The sequence below is a fragment of the Cnephaeus nilssonii genome, assembly GCF_951640355.1.
Source record: "Cnephaeus nilssonii genome assembly, chromosome: 5".
NCBI lineage: Eukaryota > Metazoa > Chordata > Mammalia > Chiroptera > Vespertilionidae > Cnephaeus > Cnephaeus nilssonii.
The window spans coordinates 70,149,598-70,169,926 of NC_137076.1; the positions used below are offsets into that span (position 1 = coordinate 70,149,598).

General features: G+C 41.4%; 2 protein-coding genes across 2 annotated transcripts in view; one reads left to right on the top strand and one right to left on the bottom strand.

Annotated features, from left to right (window-relative positions):
• The first annotated feature begins 19 nt into the window (after positions 1-19).
• On the top strand, positions 20-16,932 carry NUDT6 (nudix hydrolase 6). Its single transcript, XM_079772883.1, has 5 exons — positions 20-260; positions 2,905-3,108; positions 6,855-6,910; positions 12,067-12,121; positions 16,270-16,932. Exons 1-5 carry the CDS (start codon positions 32-34, stop codon positions 16,665-16,667), a joined length of 942 nt encoding a protein of 313 aa, XP_079629009.1. The 5' UTR covers positions 20-31; the 3' UTR covers positions 16,668-16,932.
• A 146-nt stretch (positions 16,933-17,078) lies between these two features.
• The window catches only part of FGF2 (fibroblast growth factor 2), a 36,203-nt gene continuing 32,952 nt past the window's right edge, over positions 17,079-20,329 (bottom strand). Inside the window, exon 3 of the mRNA XM_079772884.1 lies at positions 17,079-17,306. Within this exon, the coding sequence (XP_079629010.1) occupies positions 17,121-17,306 (186 nt within the window). The 3' untranslated portion in view covers positions 17,079-17,120. The remainder of the gene's footprint in view (positions 17,307-20,329) is intronic.

Genomic DNA, 20,329 nt, shown 5'->3' on the forward strand with positions numbered 1-20,329 from the left:
GTAGCGTACGGCGGGCCGGGCCGGCACGGGGATGTCGCCTCTGCGGAGCGGGGGCTACCTGCGCGCGGTGCTGGCCCGGGCCCGGGGCGCCAAGCTCTCAGCTGCGCCCCGCAGGGCCTCGGGCGGTTTACGTGGTGCGCGGGATTCCCCCGCCGAAGCCGGCTGGCTGCGGGGCGAAGTGGACAGGTTCGGGGGCGTCTCGGTGCGGCTGGGCGCTCTGGACCGCCTGGACGCCGCCACCTTCCAGCGGGGCCTACATGGCAAGTGCCTGGGCCGAGGGTCCGGGGCTCCCCGGACACGCCTACGCCTGTCGGGTACCGAGCCCGGAGGGCGCTCGCGATCGCCCTCGCCTCCCTGGTTCCCCGGCCCTTTGCTGGGAGGCCTCTGAGACGGTTGGGGGAAATGGTGACGATCACGGGCTCTGGGATCAACAGCCCGAGTTTCTGGTCCACCATCCAGCGTGTGACCTTCACCTTGGGCAGGTTCTGTAAACCTCCATTTCCTCTTGGGTAAAACCGGGTAACCCTTTGCACTCGCTTGCTTTTTGCTCGATTCTTTTATTCTACTCGGGATTTAAATTTTTAAATACCCCAGATTTTACAAAGCGCGGCAGTAGAATAAAAAACTGGAGTTTCTTTTCATACAAACTTATTTATTTGGATTTTTTTATATTTCAAATTATTGATACATTCAAAGAGTATAAAAAGCTGCTACCGATGCTAACCGTGTCGAGTCACACTCGACATCCGAGTGCAAAAGGTTAATAGCTGCGCATGGGGTCGCTGAGGGTTAAGTTGGATCATGAACATGACGTGCTTAGCACGGTGTCGCCAGTAGTTAGCGATCAGTAGATCTTGTCCGGATCATCACTTTATTATTCACTGTCCTGTCGGGCGCTGTGCCCAGACTCTCACACACGTGGTGGACAGTGAGTGGACCCGAGGTTCCCAGTGGTCATATTGGCACTCACATCGGATCAGGGGCTGTGGCGTCAGGAACTGGAGTTTGCCTGTGCTTCACAGAGGACAAAGCTGCTGTGCTTAATCAGGGAGGGCGTGGGTGGCTTGTCTTCAGTGAGAAAACTCCCCGTTCTCTTAACCTTGAGCCCGGTGATAAGAAAGAAAAGTTTGTAAGGAGGAGCCTTCTTCCCTTTGAAAGAAGCCTTGATTGGGTGAGCAGCCAGTTTTTCAAACTGCCCCTGCGGCTCCTTATCATCAGATTGAAGGGTAGACCCTGGAAATGCAGCCAGGGAAAGAGCCTCAGACTAACCGGAGCTTCAAATAATCTGTCCTGTTAGGCAATATAGCAAGTGAGCATCCATGAGAATATAATCGAGCTGGGTTTTTGTTTTTGTTTTTTTGAGAATTTCTATAAGAGTTTATTTGAGCCAAACGGACTCTGTCTGGGAGCAAGATCTCAAGTGCTCCTATTTCTTAAATCATCTTTATTCCCAAACTACTTCTCATTTTCTCTCCTGCTTGTGAATAATTGCTGACTCCAGCAGTACCGCCCGTAGAAGAGTCAATGTTCCTTCTGTAAAAGGTGTACAGATGTGTGGGCAGATGCAGGTACTTACTGCACACACTTGTCAATTGTCAGTGACTGAACAGGTGCCCTCAGCAGGCAAAGCAGGAAGGAGGCTGGGTTTGGAGTCACACATCCAGGTTTCAAGTTCCAGGCCCTGCCACATGCTTCCCCGGGCATTTAGGCCTTTCACCATGGAAAATATTTGCCCCTTAGGTTGCTTATGTGAATAATGCCAGCCCAAATCACTGGATAGGTGTGGTGATCCAAGATAAATTATATGAAACTTATTTATAAACTCAGAAGTACCATATACTTTTTATTTTTAAAATAAATTCTATTGTATTTAACTAAGTGCTAGACACTGTTTTAAGGACTTTACAAATATTAATTTACTTAATCCTCATAACAGCCGTGGGAGGTAGGGGCAATATTCTCTTCATTGTAAAGATGATGGTAATGGTACTGAGGCGCAGAGAGATTCTAACTTCCCCGGGCTCTGGAATCTATTCTTATTGCACTGAACTGCTTCCTAGAGCTACTGCTGGTTCTCCTGTTATTGAGTAAAACAAAACTGAATAGCATTTCCTATAAAGAAAAACCAAAGCCGCCTGAGGATCACATGCACCCTGTGTGTGTCACTGTTAGCCACACTGACTACAGAACTTCCTAGAACTGGCATACTTTATTTAAAAACAGTTATATTTTATCATCTTGAAATTTATAAATTAAAAAATTAAATGACCATAGAACTCTTCAAGAGTAAATAGAAGCCCATAATACTCGTTTATAAAGATTAAGACTTGTGACAGGCCTTCCAGTTGCTGTGGCAACATGGGCCGCCTGAGGCCCTGCTGCTGAGAATACAGAGGCCCAAGGACCCATGGGGAGGGAACTGATCTTAATGTTTGTCATGTTGCTCCCCCGGCCCTACATTAATTGGAAATAAAAAAAGGTAATTTTAGTCTCAAAAAAACAAACAAACAAAAAAGATTAAAACGTAGGTGTTAAAAGGAACATTAAAATGGCATTTTAAGTCAGTTTTTTTGTTCATTCTACAACTATTGATCATCAGTTATGTGCCAAGCATTGTCTCTGGTGATATGAATATAAAGGCCATCACTGTACTGCCTATTCACAAGGAATTCGGTCTGGTGGGAAAAGCACATAAACAAGGTCGTCGTGATAATAAAACATGGTGGTTCCCGCGCTGCTGGTGTTACCAAGACATTTTGGGATCCCCGCCCCCATAGCTAACTAGTAAGGGAAGTGGATGCTTAAAATGGCTTCCTGGAGGAGGTGACACCCTAAGATGAGTTTGAATTTATTTCGTTCCTCTCACTGGCAACCACTGACGCTATTTTATCTTCTCCATTTTAGCTGCAATACAGCAGTGGCGATCGGAAGGCAGAGCAGCGGTCTGGCTGCACGTGCCCATCCTGCAGAGCCGATTCATTGCCCCGGCCGCCGCCCTGGGCTTCAGCTTTCACCACGCAGAAGCGGACTCATCCACGCTGACCCTGTGGCTGGGACAAGGGCCCAGCAGACTCCCAGGATATGCGACACATCAAGTGGGAGTTGCAGGTCAGTTTCTAACTCAAGATCGTCCGCATTAACTTTTTAAAGGTTCCCCCAATTTCTTACTTCGGACAACTTGAGCGATGGTGTATCCTCGTGGAAAATTTTGTTCAAATGATTATCCTTGGGACTATTGCTAGTGCTTTGAATAGAGGGAGTCTGCCCTGTGAGTCAGCACGTGGCAGCTCTGAGCACAAGCAAGTGCAGCGTTTAGTTTTCCAAAGGATGTGTTTGAACGTGTTTCACACCGATGTGAACTTCACTACTCAAATAGTAACACTGAATGGGGACCAGGGAATAAATTCATTATGGTAAAACATATTAGTACTAATTATGTAAATTTGTAGAATAAAAGATAACATAGGTTGAATTTAAGATAAAGCAAACCAGCTTTTTAATGGTTTGAACATTACTTCTTAAAGACATTTGCATTTAGTTATTGTGCCAGTTGCTTAAAATAACATAATTTAAATATATTATAGAATTTCAAAGTTACTGATTAGCTTCAGAGACAGACTTTTTTTTTTTGAGAGAGAGAGAGAGAGAGAGAGAGACAGAGAGAGAGAGAGAGAGAGAGAGAGAGAGAGAGATATGAAGGGATGGGGAGACAGAGAGAGAGAAACATCACTTGGTTGTCCCGGGACCCCTTCACGGGCCAGCACTTACCCATTGAGCCAAACCAGCTATGGCCAGCAACATAGTCTTGAGAAAAATCTTGATTTAGGTTAACACAGGTTCTCAAATTGTGGTATTCAGAATAATCACCTAGAAAACTTGTAAAATAGATGCTGGGAATGACTCCCAAGAATTTTTTTAAGAAGGTCTGGGGTGGGGTCTGAAAATTTGCTTCTCTAATAAGTTTGCTGCTGCTGCTGCTGTTCTCTTTGAGAATCAGGGTTAAGAACATCCCTAGATTTCCAGAAAAACTAAAATAGTAAAGAATCCTCATGACCTAAAATAAATGAAAGCAGTAATACATATTAATTAGTAATGTAATCAATAATAATTTTATTTGTCTTCATATAATTTACAAGAGGTTTTAAAGGTAGCTTGTACCTTTGAAATCATTAAAAGGAATTATTCAAGGCTGTCCAATGTTTTCTCTGTCCATGGTCTCAAGCACAGGCACTCAACTTTCCATTGGGTTCTGCTTCACAAGACTATTTGAAAAATTGGATAATAGCCTCACACTTCATTAGGAAGTCATACAAATGATTGTCCATTCATTGGTACAGACTAAGAGTTTCCATTTATTATTACAGAATTGGTACTATGTGCATAAAGAGTGTTCTACGAAGGACTTGTTTCTATCTACATACTATATTTTATATTGGAGTTAAGATCTACCACAGGAATTCAGGGAGTGAGATTCTGGAACCTGACAAAAATCTTGAATAAGTAGGGTTTGAAGTGGCTATTGGGGATGGGGATGAGATAATGTAAGAATACGGTCTGGAAAGGTATAGAGTTTTTAGGTGAAGAGAAAATAGTTGACATTTGTTGCTATAAGCAACAACAGTGGCTGTGGCTGTTAGAGGGGATTAGGACCTAGAATATGCCACTTTGGGTCATACTTTTAGTATTTTCAGTTGAAGACAATGGAGAAACAGATGTAGGAGGAGTTCTGTGCCACCATTCTACCTAAAAGTAGAGCATAAGTTTCTTGTATCAGGAGGAGGAGAGCATTCTTATCACCAGAGGCGGGAGTTGACACTGAGAGGATTCTGGACAAATACACTGACTTGACCTTTGTATTCTATTAGTTTCCCCCAGATGCTTTCTAGCCCCTTTCCCATAATTTACCTCCCCTAGTCCAAACCCACAATTTATCGCTCTTTGTTAAAATGGTAACTACTTTTCTGGGGATTTTCTTTCTATGAAGTGCTCCACTCTTACTCCGGCCACATAAAAATATTAACATCAAATAAAATGTATATTTTTCTCCATTAATCTGTTTTCTGTCAATTCCATTCAAAGTCCCCAGATCTAGAACCTAAGTGGGTAGAGGAAAATTCTTTCATCCCCTCGGAGCCTTTGGCTTCTCTTCCTGAATGCTCTTCCCTAGGGCTTTAGAGGTGAGTCTTATTTCTTGAATGAGTGTTCGGATATTTAGATGGAAACCCCCTGAGAACACAGCTATAGTGTGGTGAAGGGGCTGTGTTGCCATGACAATAACTGCTGCAAACCAGGCCCACTGGAGGTCAGTCTTAGAGCAGCCTGAACATGGACAGTCAAAATGATGCCACTCATGGGGTTATTATGAGGAATACCTGAGGTAACGCACAGAAAGCACTTGGCACAGTTCCTGACTAATGACAATAATATATTAAATAACCTCTGTTTCATCTCTGATCTCTATAGATTTAACTTTTGTATTGTGATCAGCAGGGGTCGCTCACATTGTGCTTTAGCACTGCTCAGTTTGTCTTTGGAATATTTTGCTCATGTTTATAGTGAATTCATTAGGGAAAAGTTCAATTTGAGTAATCACAAATTATTAAAATTTAAGAGTAGGATTCCTTGGTCTTTCTTTGGCATTCTATCCTTTGTAAAGTCCAATTAAATTATAGTTTACGTTTTCTAATAGAAGCCAACATTAATATTAATTATATCTCACTTAGTGGTTTTCCTTATTGCTTAAAAATACTAAAATGTGTTTTCATTTCAGAGAAAATTGCTCTTCCTGTGTTTCACATACCTACCCCCTTCTGTATTTTATCTCCAGATAGCATGTGTCACTTTCTCATATTCTATATCATTTACTTTTTGTTTGCCATCTCCTCTTACACACATATACACAAACACACACACACAACTTGTGAACCCCATTGAGGATAGGGAATTTTGTTTTGTTCACCACTATATCCCTACACTCAGAAAAGTGCCTGACACATAATTGGAGCTCAATTCGTATACTATATATAGATCCTATACGTGATATATATAGAAACTCAATTAATATTGAAATAATGAATGGAAATATAGAAAATATCTTCTTAGTAATATCTTCTCACATTATGTAAATACAAATATTTTTAAATTATCGAATTTATAGGAACCTAATATAAATCATTAAAGTATAAAAGACCCAGGATGGCCCAAAGAGAAATAGAAAAAAAATATTTTTGAGTCCTAACACCTAGCCAAATACTTAGTGTGCTGGGCAATGCATATGATGAATGAATAAATAAAAGGAATGGACTAGAACTTAAACATATATAAAACAAGTGTCCCAAAGCAATGTTATAAAGCTGTGTACATACATGGTAAACAAATTTAGGCGGCTTCAGGAAGGTCTTGAACTGAATATTGACATGTTTGAGATTTGGATCACCGGGGGCCACAACCCATGTTCTGTACATAGTGATGTGAGGCATAAAAATGAGAATGGAAAAGTCAACTCATTAATTCAATAAATATTTGTAAGCACTTAAAATAGTTTGGACACTAAATTAATACTATAAAAGGATAGAAATATTAATTTATTTAACTGTGTACCCTCAGGAATAGACAATGTGGAGAAGCTCTGCAGATGATTATCCTACTAGGCAGCATAGCTAGAACTATCAAGACCTGGGTAACCAAGCCACCAGCTTCTTGCTGGAGAGAGTACATCTTCATGGATGAGGTGGTATTGAATTAGGTCTTCAAGGATGGGCAGGGTTTTAATGGCCACAGATAAGAGTGTGGGAGGAGTCTAAGATGGATGAAATTAATATTTTTCAATTATATTTTATTTTTCCTCCCAATAGGAGCTGTATTTGATGAAAGTACTAGAAAAATATTGGTTGTCCAAGATCGAAATAAAGTAAGTTGCTTCTGTTTATAAATTGCTTTCTAAATGTTCAGTTCTCACTAGAGAAAAATAAAATGTAGAAATTTTTATATGCTCAAGGAAACAGAAAGATATTTTAAAAGTTATTTCTAAGCAGTTATGAATCATTTGGCTATTCATTTAATCCATAAATGCTTATGCAGGCCTTGAAAAGTCGGGGTAACCTCGACTTTTGCTCACTATTATTTTATGGCTACTGGAAAATTATAAATGGCTGTATTTTATTTAATTGGAAAGACAACTCTCTTTCTAACAGACTATCAAGACATTCTTCCATTCATCCAACAATCATTAAGCTCCTACTCCAAGCCAGGTGCTGAGCATACAAAGATTAGTAAGACAATACCCCTGATGTCCTGCATCTCACTATTAATTTGGGAAAGCAGTCATACAACACATGGTAACAATTTACTTTGCCTTTAAAAAGTCCCTAAAGAATGATCAGAAGAGATGATATTTAAGTTGTATCTTGAAGAATGAATAGGAGCTTACCAGGAAGAAAAGGTAGAAAAACAGACTGAGATAATTAGAATTGCATACATAAGGGCACAGAGTTTGGAAAGGAGCTGACTTGGTGTTTTAGTCTGTTTAGCCACTATAACAAAAATACCATAGGCTGGGTGACTTAGACAGCAAACATTATTTCTCACTAGAGGCCCGGTGCATGAAATTTGTGCACTCGGTCGGGGGGGGGGGGTTTGTCCCTCAGCCCGGCCTGTGCCCTCTCGCAGTCCAGGAGCCCTTGGGGGATGTCCAGCTGCTGGCTTAGGCCCACTCCCCCCTAAGCCGGCAGTCTGACATCCTTAGCGCTGCCGTGGAAGCAGGAGAGGCTCCTGCCACGGCCACTGCGCTCGCCAGCCATGAGCCTGGCTGAGTGGCGCTGCCCCTGTGGGAGTGCACTGACCACCAGGGGGCAGCTCCTGCATTGAGCATCTGCCCCCTGGTGGTCAGTGCGTGTCATAGTGACCAGTCGTTCCGCCATATTGTCCATTTGCATATTAGCCTTTTATTATATAGGACTAGCGTTCCCGTTGCAGGAAAAATCCTGCAATAGGATTTCCTGCTGCACTCTACCCCGCCTCCGCTCCTCCCTTGTCGCCCGCCCCGCCTTCTCGGCCAGCCCGCCTGCTTTTCCCTTCGCCCCCGGCCCCGCCTCCGCTCCTCCCTTGTCGCCCGCCCCGCCTTCTCCGCCAGCCCGCCTGCTTTTCCCTTCACCCCCGGCCCTGCCTTCGCTCCTCCCTTCTCCTCCCCCCGGCTTGCTTGCTTCTCCGAAGCTTTACTCCCTTCTGCAGCTCTTGGGTTCTTTGACGCTGTCTTGATATGCAAATTAGCCGCCATCTTTGTTGGGGTGATTTGCATACTTGTCCTGATTGGTTGGTGGGCGTGGCTTGGTTGGTGGGTGTGGCTTGTACATGGCGAAGGTGCGGTCAATTTGCATATTTGTCTATTATTAGATAGGATAGTTATGGATGTTGGGAGGCCAAGATCAAGGTGCCAGCAGAGTTGGTGTCTGATGAGGTCCTACCTCCTGGTTCATAGATGTTTGTCTTCTCACTGTGTCCTCACATGGCAGAAGGGACATGGGAACTCCCTGGGATCTCTGTTATAAGAACACTACGCCCATTTACGAGGGCTTCACTCTTATGACATAGTCATCTCTCAGAGACTCCCCTTATAATACCATCAACACATTGGGAATTAGGATTCAACATATGAATTGGGTGCGGGTGGGGAGGACATAAGCATTCAGTCCATTGCACACTGTGGAAAGAATAGCAAAAACTTCATTGTGGCCAGGAGTGTAGGCAGTGGAAAAATATGTGACCTGAGAGCTAGATTGGGAACAGAATATAAAAAGCCTTGTACACAAAAATAAAAAGTCTATTCAACTAAAACCAACAAAGGTTTTTAAGAAACAAATGTTTTCATGCTCACTCAGGAGTATAAAAGTGAAAGAGAATAATTATTTTTAATGCTTTCTGAGACTTCAGTAAATATCAGCAGACAGAGTCAATCATTTTCCCCAGCATATATGTTTTTAAATTTTAAACAACTATTGGCAATGATATCTGAAAGTATCACACATTTCTCAGAAATGCGATCTAAAAGCATTCTCATAGTTATAAGTAACTTTCGAAGTTTTAGTAAAGGCAGGTCCTCTGACTTAAACTAAGCTTTATCAACAGAAATGTATTGAGTACGTAAAGTATTTTGTGACCGGACCTCAGTAAGCCCCTCCTTCCTCCCCCTGCCTTACAAGTCTGTTGATGGAACCTAAAAGGGAGAGTCCCCTGGCAAAGCAGAAATTGGTTAGCAGGGTCCCAGCTTCAGCACCATTAGGCAGAGCACAGAGGGTGGGTTTGGAGCTGAGAGACAATCATAGCATCCACTTATTAGAAATTCACGTCCCCAGGCTCCGCTCCGACCTCCTGAATCAGAAACGCTGGGAATGCTGCTCAGCAGTTGTTCACAAACCTAGGTGCCTCAGGTACATGGTCAAGTTTGAGAACTGCTACACTAGCACATTGAGCTCCGACTCTTCATTTGCTGACTTGTAAACCTGCCAGTGATTGGTCCTCTAAGAATGAGAAAGCACTGCTTTTCATGTTCCTACTGTGCTTCTGGGCAGCTGGGACTGGCAGAGGCTAGAGACAAATTCAGATTACGTAAGACTTTGGATTCTGTATGGGTTAAGTAGAAGTGATACTACTATTTAGGGCTTCAATTTTGTTGTTTTTGATAATCCTCACCCAAGTTGTTTAGCTATTTTCCCACTAATCCTTAACTACTAGTTAGCTAAACAACTTTTAAAATTTATTGAAAGATGGATAGAATCAAAAGGCCTGGATTTTAACCAAGTTTACTACACACTAGCTGTGTCACCTCAGGCAAGTTATTAAGTCTTTTTATGCCCTCAGTTTCATCACTTCCAAAATGGGAATAGTCCTTCATGGATTACTGTAAAGTTTCAATGTGTATAATTCTTTTTTTTTTAATTGATTGATTTTTGAGAGAGGGGTAGGGAGGGAGAAACATCAATCTGTTGTTTCACTTATTTATGCATTTATTGGTTGATTCTTGTATATGCCCTGACTGGAGATCAAACCTGAAACCTTGTTGTATCAGGATGACACTCTAACCAACGGAGCTACCTGGCCAGGGCTAAATGTATATAATTCTTATAAAAACATTGTAATATATATTACCTAGTATTTGTTGTTGTTGTTATTATGTTGCTCAACCCAGTTAATGGGAAGTATTCTTTAATATTAAAAAAGAAGATATAGCCGAAACCAGTTTGGCTCAGTGGATAGAGCGTCGGTCTGCGGACTGAATGGTCCTGGGTTCGATTCCAGTCAAGGGCATGTACTTTGGTTGCGGGCACATCCCCGGTAGGGGGTGTGCAGGAGGCAGCTGGTCGATGTTTCTCTCTCATCGATGTTTCTAGCTCTCTATCCCTCTCCCTTCCTCTCTGTAAAAAATCAATAAAATATATTTAAAAAAAAAAAAAAAAGAAGATATACTCATCTCTCCATAGATCAGATCTACATTAACCAGGTTTTCAAACCACCTAACAAGGGCCTCTCTACCTCCCACTTAGACTAACTGCAGGCTGAAGCTTTTTTGGAGATGGAGGAAGCTTTTTTTCAAACAAGCTCTTAAAGCTAAATGGTGCCAGAAAATATAAAAAACTACTCACCAGCATAAAAATAGACTTAATTTTTCCATAGCTAAGGTTTATGAAATAAAGAAAATCAAATTCGTATGAGATGTTTTCAGTCCTTCTATCTAACATGTTCCCCCTTTCAATAAGTTCATATCTCCAAATGTAATCAAGAATCAATCTCCAATTATTGTCATCAAGTCTAAGTTTTTTTAAAAAGTTGGCTTTTATTGTTTTGAGGAAGCATTTATATCTCTTGTTAGAAATAGAATTTATGGTGGTGAAGTCCAGTATCCTATTGGAGAGAAGACTGCAGCGTTTCCATATAAACATAGCTTCTGGAATCATTTCAGAATGGAACTCCCCAAAGACAGTGCATTAATGTAGACATCCTTAGAGATATCTTCCTACATTAATAAAGTAAAACATAGCATGCGTTATAAATGAACCTCAAGTCTGAGCCAGACACAGAAGGGTGGAAAGCCTGGATTCTGGACCCACATAATCAGCAGTCTGTGGAAACTCCGGGAATCATGCCACTGCTCTCCAACCTAGCATAGTTGGGAAATGACACACTTTAAGAAGCACCCGTCCAGGAAATGAGAGGGCCGCAAAACACACCAGAAAAAGGTCCATGAACTTGTTTTATGAATGAAGAGTAGAAGGTGTCCTGGCTCCAAGCTGTAGTGCCTTTATGAGTATGTCCTAATTTCTCATTCTTCAGCTTTGATCATGGTGATTGGGTAGGTATAACAGACCTCTAATAGGAAAAAATATGTCAGCCATAAGCATATTGTCCCGTGCCTTTTCATAATTATCTTTAATCAGTTTTCCCCATGTTTATCTCCATTCCAAGATTGGATCTTCCCACCTGTCTCTCCCCACCCCCAAAAAAAAGATGCACAAAAAACCCCACAAACTTTATCAGTTTTATTCACACTACCGATGAAATCATTAACACACAGAGCAAGAAAAACCATAAGGTTAATATATCTGGTTAGACACACAATACAGAAAATAAATGTGAAATTAAAAGTAGTATACTTCAGTGATTACATTTTTACTGTATTTTCTACTTATTTATAGCAGCATCTGTAAGATTCCTCTATTAATAGTTAACTAGCAGCAAAATTTTTTTAATTACACTAATTCAGTAGATGTTTCCCTTCACTGTTTTATTCATACAGAATTTATCACATTAACCAAACAAAACCACTTCTATTTCCCAAAGAAAACAGTGGGAAAAGAATTCATAAGTTACCAGTCCTCCCCCTCCCCCCCCCCGCCCCCCGCCAAAAGAAGGAAGAGAGTAATGAGGAAGGAAACTGGAAAAAATTTACATGCAATTACCAAAAAATAAACTCTCAGCCACCTTGACCAATATGGGTGAATATTGTGGGTCACCATGTATGTGTGTTAGTGAATAGAAGCTGTGTTGACTTTATTTTCTGACTTTACACTGCAGTTGAAAAACATGTGGAAGTTCCCAGGAGGCCTTTCGGAGCCTGGAGAAGATATCGGTGTGTATCTTACATATTTTCAATTTGCCTGAAAATGTTAAGGAAATTCATGTTTTACTTTTTTTGCTGTATAGTTAAGAATAAGACTTCAAATTTTCTAACGGGTTTAGACTAAGAAAATTTCAGAGAGGTTACTTCAGGGCTGATATAAAATTAGCAGCAAAACATGTAACATTAGAACTTACTCCATTAGTATAAAAAATGCCATCAGGAGGATACACCTGCTTTTCCCTTTAGGGCTGCTTGTAGAGTGATTTGTTTGAAAGTGAGAAGCTGTGGATATGCATCAGTAAAGTTTAGCATTGAGGGCTATTTGGGATATGACTAAAATTGTTGGAATTAAGCTATGAGAAAACACAAATTCTTGACTATGTCATCACACAAGGATGAATAGTAACTTTTACATGAACTTTGAAACAAGTATTATTTATAAAGTCAGTTATAGAGCCATGGTGATGTAATTCTTCTATTTTTGAAAAAATTATCTACTAATTATTGTGACTAGTCAGAAGCCAACGCATAGTGAAATATCTCATATGAGAAGATCTCACATGAGAGACATAACTCCTTAAAAAAAGTTCCTGAGCTCAATATGGAAGACAGGGAAATTTGAAAAAAGCTAAGAATTATCAGTGTCACTGATTTTATAGGAAATAGATGAAAGAATAGAAACTGAGTTTTCCTACCTATTCCTTACCCCACTGGTCAAATACAGCCCCTGTCATAATAAATCAATAGATAACTCATTTGGATACCAGTATTATTTCTCCACAACTTTTCCCTCAATATTGCATGTCCCTGTTCTCTTTAGCCAACATTTATGTGAACACAATTTCCTAAATTATCCTTGAATATTTTATATAAAAATGTATATATTCCTGAAACTTAATTTCTAAAAATGCTACACAGATTAAAATGCCCTATGCATAGTATATAGCCAACTCTTAACCAGTAAGTACATTTACTACATTCAAATAAATTCATAGCAAATTCTGGATTTTAGGTACTTTTTGACCCAGATTCTGTTGGGTCTTCTGTGGAAATAAAAGAGAATTTGGTAGTGGTGTGAGTGCTGGGAGGGAAAGCCATTTATCCTCAAACACCTAATTTTATCTTCCGCTTTCCTTATGCGATGTATAAGAGCATGTGAATTAGTTAAGCTTATGTTACATCCTCACCCAACCCATACCAGGCAGGAAACCGTCTGCAGGAGGTTTGCGTAGCTTCCTCACCAATGAACTGGAGTTCATTTTTATGGATCTTCAGAATTTCAGATAGACTTATATTAAAATGTACATGAAGAAACACATTTCCAAGACAAATAGTTATGTTTAAGTGTACTCCAGAACCCTTCAAGTCCAAGTTGTGAAGAATTCACTACTTTTTATGTATTTGTGGTTGACACAACAACCCACCTACCCAGAGATCATAGATACACCTCAGTCATGTGGAATGAAGGAAAAAGCAGCAGTTGGCATTCACCATACTTTCTAGTATAAATTAAAGCTTTGCCTTAGATTGATAAAACCCTGAAAGCAGCTGGAAATGGTAACTGACAGTAGAGTCCTGAACGACTATGTCTATCCAAGGGCATTCTGTTCTGTAATACAATACAATAATAAATATTTTTAATGATGATGCCAAATCATCCAAGAATTATTTGTTTTCTTTAAACCCTATATTTAGGAACATAATCTATTTTAGGAATACTGCCATCCCCAACGTGCAAGCACTCATACTGGCTCATAAGTAGTAAACACTGGTTAACTGGGAAACACACCTGTTTGCAATCCTTCATTCTCTGATACTAGGTAAGTGAAGCACTATTGTCTGTAGTGTCTAAAAAGCATTAAGAGGGGCATATGCAAAATGGAATGCAATCCTCAGGCTTTCATATACTACCCTCGGAGTACAAAGGTTAAAAATGGAGGAGTTGCCTTCCAAAAAAACCCATTATCCCTGCCAGGGACCACCCCCTGCATGGCCTGAGGACGCACCAGCCGCTGGTCCAAGTTCATCAGTGCCCCAGAGTCAGAGCGAAACACCAGGAAAGCCCACATTCTGCACAATTTTTCCTATGATTTTATTTTATTTCAATCTAATCCTATCATTAAATATCACAAAATAGAAATAACAAATATAAACTCCATCTCACTATTGTTCTACAACTAAACAAAATGCTATGACATATTTAAACATATCTCTCAATCAGCAAAAATAAAAACATAACCCTCTTGATTTTTCCTATGTTCTTCAAACTTAAAACACAGTAAATGGTATTTCAGTTTAGCTTACAGTACATTAAAATAACAAAGGTACAACAGAGAAAAGCACTTTATCCAAATAAAAAATTCAGATTCAAGGCAAAAATCTTTGGAGAAGAGATTTCCATCTGGGGGCAGAAGGGCTCTCTCATACTCGGGACACAAAAGCACTTACTTGCACATTCAGTTTTCGTCTAGCCGCTGCTCTACTGATTCAAGTTAAACTGATCAGACTATCCAGGCAGTGCTGCTTTGGGGTCCAGCCCTGCTGAACAGGGCTGACTCCCCGACTGTCCCCATCTGTGATCCGTGACATGGAAACAGGCTAGATGGGAACTAAAGGCCCAAATCTTTACTAGTGATACTGAGCACTAGACAGGACCCCCATGTTTAGTTTTCAAAGTGTTTGAAGAACACTTAACCAATAGTTAAGTGAGACCAGCCAGTGACATGTAAAAGCTAATGCCAGTGCCACAGTCTTTAATAGATTTAATAACAAATATGGATTCTATGCCAGACTGAAGATTATTTTTCTTAGAAGGAAATTTTTCCCTTTTTAGCATAAATTCTTTTACATTTTTAGTTTAAAAATATAATTTCTAACCCTGTGCAACCTGTGGCAAATCTCAATTATAAGGGGAGTTGGCATGTAATTAAAAAATGGCAGACGGCTTACATTTCAGAGCACCTTGCTCCTCCTGCACACACTTGCAGAACCATTTCTCAGGGAGCGTCCAGGGCTACCCAGGGAATTGGGAAGACGGTCCATGGCAGAGCACATGGAATTGGAGACCGTCTCCTTGCCTTCCTCTTCCTTGCCTGTTCTTCACCAGTAAGACTAGCAAGACTACTAACAAGGCAAATATAATTTACTGTTTGACAAACAAGGAAAGGAGGGTACTAAAGAGCATTTGAACAAAAATCTATGCAACTATATTTCCCAGCAAACTGGGTGAGGAAGGCAGCTATTTTCAGGGCTTCTTGTGCCCCTTTGGAAGATAATGACAGCATCACAGAATTAGAGGAAGCCGTTGAGGGGGATCATCTGGATAGTTAGAAAAAGCAGCCACCAGCATATGTTAATGGCAGTGAAAATCCTGCCCCATAAATGTGTATGTTATCAGAAAATCACCCTTCTAAAATGTGAAAACCCTGTTGTATTATAAAGTTCTGTGTACTGCAAGTTATTAAAAACCTCTGATGGAGTGACTGCAGCATCTAGATGTTGGAGGGATGAGTCTAAATTCTTTGGGATCTCAGGAAACAAAGGAACTGCCCAAAATCCCAACCGGGATTCTCCGGACTGGATAATTAGTGGAGAACAACAAAAAGACTGCAAAGGCATCTTCTCTGAGATTTGGAGGCCTGAGTGTCCTCCACACCTGCCCCAGATCACCAGGAGAGGTCCGAGTTCCTTCGCAGTCTCTACACCCCGCAGCCCTACACGTTCATAAGGAGGGGATCGCTTTTTCTCCACACCAACATATATAAATTCAGGCAGTGTGGGTGGATGATCAGGAGCAGGTAACAATGAAGAAACATGTAGGAACAGTAACCGCAGCTTTGCAACCTATGTTTTCACCTTTTGAGAAATAGAGCAGGAAGAGGTTAAAAATATGTGACCCCAAAAACATCAGGTGGATAGGCCCCCCGCCCACCCCAGTAGCAGCCAAAGAAATATTCACTATTTTGAAAGCTTCTCAGGTGTACAGTGGTAAGAAAATACTTTGGTATTTCAGGGTGTCAAGAGTTTATATTGAAAATTTCACTTTCTTGAAGTTTTGCTTCTGAACCTTTAGATAAAGTTACTCCAACTGAAAATCCTTGACGATTACCTTCTGAATATGTGATTGTTACTGATTTGTACATCTTTTGTTCACGCAGGAGACACAGCAGTTCGAGAAGTTTTTGAAGAAACTGGTATACGATCAGAATTCAGGTCCCTCCTGAGCATTCGGCAGCAGCACAGCCACCCCGGGGCTTTCGGGAAGTCGGACATGTACATCATCTGCCGCCTAAAGCCTCGTTCCTTCACCATCGAGCTGTGCCCGCACGAGTGCCTGCGGTGCGAGTGGATGGACCTCACCGACCTGGCCAAGGCCGCCGACACCACGCCCGTCACCAGCAGGGCCGCGCGGCTGCTGCTGTACGGGCACAGGGAAGGCTTTGAGAAGATTGACCTGACCATGGACCAGCTCCCAGCTGTTTACACGGGCCTGTTCTACAAACTCTATCACAGGCAACTGCCAGACAGTTACAAAAGGATGACGGGAGTGGATTAAATCGTATTTACATGTGTAAAAATCTTTAGTAAATTGTACATGTAGATCAATGTGTGCCATATTCTAAGAATGGTGCACATTTTGGGTTCACTAAATCTCTGACTTTAATTTTCTAATGTGTATGGTTTCCGTGAAGAAATTTGCAAGTGCACACATTTTTAAAGCCTCTTTTCGAATGGAGTGAATGTATGGAAAGATTGTAGCTCTAAGTAAGCGTCACTGGATAAAGGCAAATGCTATATAAAAGGTGGAAATTTATACATTTTCCAGGAATTCTTGTTGTTTTTCTTTACTAAGGCAATGGTTAAATATTTTACTGTTAGATCAAAGGTTATCTGACCAGTTATCCAAACTGAGCAGATAGCTGCACGCATTTTCTTTTCCTCTCATTAACAAATTCCTAAAATATACCTCTTCCTTCATGTGAAACGAGATCAGATGGTGCCCTTAAGATCAGCTCTTAGCAGACATTGGAAGGAAAAGTATGGCTTTCTGGCCAGGTCCTGTTTTGGGTCCAAGTTTATACTGCCCAGTCCGCTTCAATGCCACATACCAACTGGAGTACTTCCTTGACCGGTAAGTGTTGTAGTTATTGGATTCCAACCGTTCAAAAAAGAAACACTCATCCGTAACACATTTCTGAAAAATAAAGAATAAGTAGTTGTTATTGTTGCTATTAGTATTTTACTCTTCCTATTAAATATTTATGACAATTCACTGCCCATTCTGCTCAACCAGCAGCAGTGCTGTTGGGTTCAGCGGGACAGTCAAACCAGCCGGACTCGGCAGGCCAGGCTCTGACACAGCCTGGCCCCACAGAAGGATGCAGGATGGCCTCCAGCTAACCTCTTCGATGGAGGCAGCCACAGACCCTTTCTGCAGCCCGCCATGGGCAGGTATGTGTTAGGAGGCAAGGGCACACAGGTAGGGTAGGACCCACACTGGCTCGGACTTTAAGTACCCCACACAGACATAGCTTCAGGGCTCTCCTCAAAGAGGGGTACACCCAGTACCAAACCCTCCCCCTACACCTGGGGAAACGCAAAGCTATGGCTTCCAGTTGGGGTTTATGGTCCAGCCATGCTCATCCAATCCAGAGGCAGGTTACCAATTGGGTCGTGTTGACTTATCAGGGTTCCCGTGAAACATTGCTGGACAGGTAACTCTCCCACAGACAAGAAGCAGTTCCTTAAATTATATTTTTTCCAGTAGCTAATATTGTTTCAAGGGCATAAAAGAATATTGTACAGGAAATAGTGAATGTATATATTGCCCCCAAATTGTATTGAAACATATATGATTGGCATTCTCAAAACACTAAGAGATAATGAGGAACAAGTAATGGAGAACATACTCCTTTCTGGCAGTTTCTGTGGGAGGGGGAACTACTCTGCCTTTTTATTTCAATCCAACTATTTATCGAGGGGAGAAAATAGCTAGCTAAACAAATAGTTAGATCTGGAGATACTATTCCAAGTCTTAGAGTCTAATAGGTTGCCACATGATTTCAGGTAAATCTTCAAAAATCAACTTCACACCCTGGCCAGTGAGGCTCAGTTGATTGAGCATCAATTCCACGCATCAAAAGGTTGCTGGTTAGATTCCTGGTCAGGGCACATGCCAGGGTTGTGGGCTCCATCCCTGTTAGGGGGTGTGCAGGAGGCAGCCGTTCGAGGTTGTGCTCTCACATTGATGTTTCTCTATCTCCGTCTCCCTTACTCTCTCTCTCTAAAAATCAAACTATTTTTTAAAAACTCAACTTCACATGGTAGCAATGATGATACATATTGACCTCTGGGTGGGAAGGGGGAGGATCACCAAATGATTTGTTCACTTTAAGGGAAGAAAGGAAAAATCATTTTTTATATTCCAATTATAGGTAGATGAATAAAATCATATAGGAAGGCATATAATTTTACACATATTTCCATCTCCACATATAATACAACATGCGCACAAGCCCATGGCTTTGCATTAATGAGCGCACCAGATTGCCACTTATATCTGTACACTCAAATCTAGGAAACTTCAGGACTGGGAAAACCCACATTCAAAAGACTTGAATTTTTCCCCAGATTCTTTGGTTCCAAGATCAACTAAGCAATGGCACAAACTGACAGGGGCGGGGAAATCATAAATCAATAAGCAAAACAATGAAAAGAGCTGGTGTAATAACCAAAATGAAAGGTTCTGAGAGAGACCTAACAGAACGCATACATCTCAGGCGGTTAAAGTGAGGGTGGGCTGCAGGTCCTGTGGGCGGCTTGCAGCGGTGAGAATTTTATTGGATACTTACTTGGCTTTTGATCATTGTTCATTGAACTTTTTAAAACTGAAATACAAACTCATCCAGTTTTTTTTTGCAACAAATCAGTGAAGCCACGTAAGTCTTTCTGATACAAATAAAACGCAGGAAGCCTTGCAGAGGAGCGCCAGCCCCGTCACAGCCAGGACGGCGGCTTGGGAAGACCCGGCTGTGGCCATGGCGGCCCTGCGGTAACATGGGCACGCACAGTCCAACCTCCACTCTGCCTCTGGGGAAATGCATTCCGCTTCTCGTGTTGACTGACGTTAGCCTGTGTTCCTTTGTCATTTTTCAGCACCACTGATAAAAACCTTCCTCTTTCCCAATTCTAGGTTTGAGGCCAGGAGTGGAAGTGGAAGGAAGTAAAGAGTCAAAGGAAAAGTCATACCAAGTCATAAAGATAAAAGGGAAGGTGGTTATGGAGTGACACAGGCTAACTCCCCAGTCGTCAGGACACCGATACGCTCATTTTGGGTGCTCTGTCAACTTCCAGGGCGCCCCACCTTGCTGTTGGCACTCCTTACAATGGTTGGCCTACGGGGATGGGTGCCATGCCAATAATATTTGCCTTCTCTGCCAGTTCCTACTATTTCAGAGAAAAGAAACAGTACCAGGGATTAAGTGGGCACTACATCATGGAACCCACAAACTGTTTCCACAGAGGTTGCTTGTACCTTGACAAAAACAGCGCGGGCGGCAGGAAAGCTTGCTTCTCTGCCAAACGTCCAGACACGTACATTTACTAAACAACTGCTACGCACTGGAAAACAAACTGCGGTACTTTTTCAAATGGGTCGTAGGGCAAAATGCGGCCCTCAGGAAAAGCAGGGGTTTCACATGACCATGTATGTACAATTTCAGTTCTCTCCATTCTCAGTTTACAAATCATCTTCAGTGACTGTGACCTCAATGTTTCTATTAAAAATTGATGCAATAGAAGTTCCGTTAACCTTTATAAACATGTTTACAGAGCTTTTTTCCCCTTCCCAGTGTTGAACTTCTCACCACTTCAAACCTCAGAGAAAGTGGGGGGGGTCATCTCTGGAGGAATGACATCACAGAGGACATGGCTAAATTAAATTTGATGAAATTTAATTTTCATCAAATTAAATTTTCCTTTATTTTGGTTTATTTTAATTTAAAAATAATGTTAAGATATAGAAAGCACACAGTTCCAATAATACATGCATTTATTTAACATGTGTTTTTGTCTTCTAGGCAGTGGGATCGGTCAGTGAACAAAACTGAATGAGGACCGTGCCTTTGTGCCACTCCAGTCTAGAAGGTGGAGACACTAAAGAACCAATGGACGTGACTGAGTGACTCGTGTGCCAAATTAGAATGACTCCTGTGGAAA

What these genes read in the sequence shown, in the direction of transcription:
- NUDT6 (XM_079772883.1), top strand. Translation starts at nt 32, where the DNA reads ATGTCGCCTCTGCGGAGCGGGGGCTACCTGCGCGCGGTGCTGGCCCGG. An exon ending in ACATCAAGTGGGAGTTGCAG is followed by an intron (nt 3,109 to 6,854) that starts GTCAGTTTCTAA and finishes TCCTCCCAATAG; the next exon opens with GAGCTGTATTTGATGAAAGT. An exon ending in GGAGCCTGGAGAAGATATCG is followed by an intron (nt 12,122 to 16,269) that starts GTGTGTATCTTA and finishes TTGTTCACGCAG; the next exon opens with GAGACACAGCAGTTCGAGAA.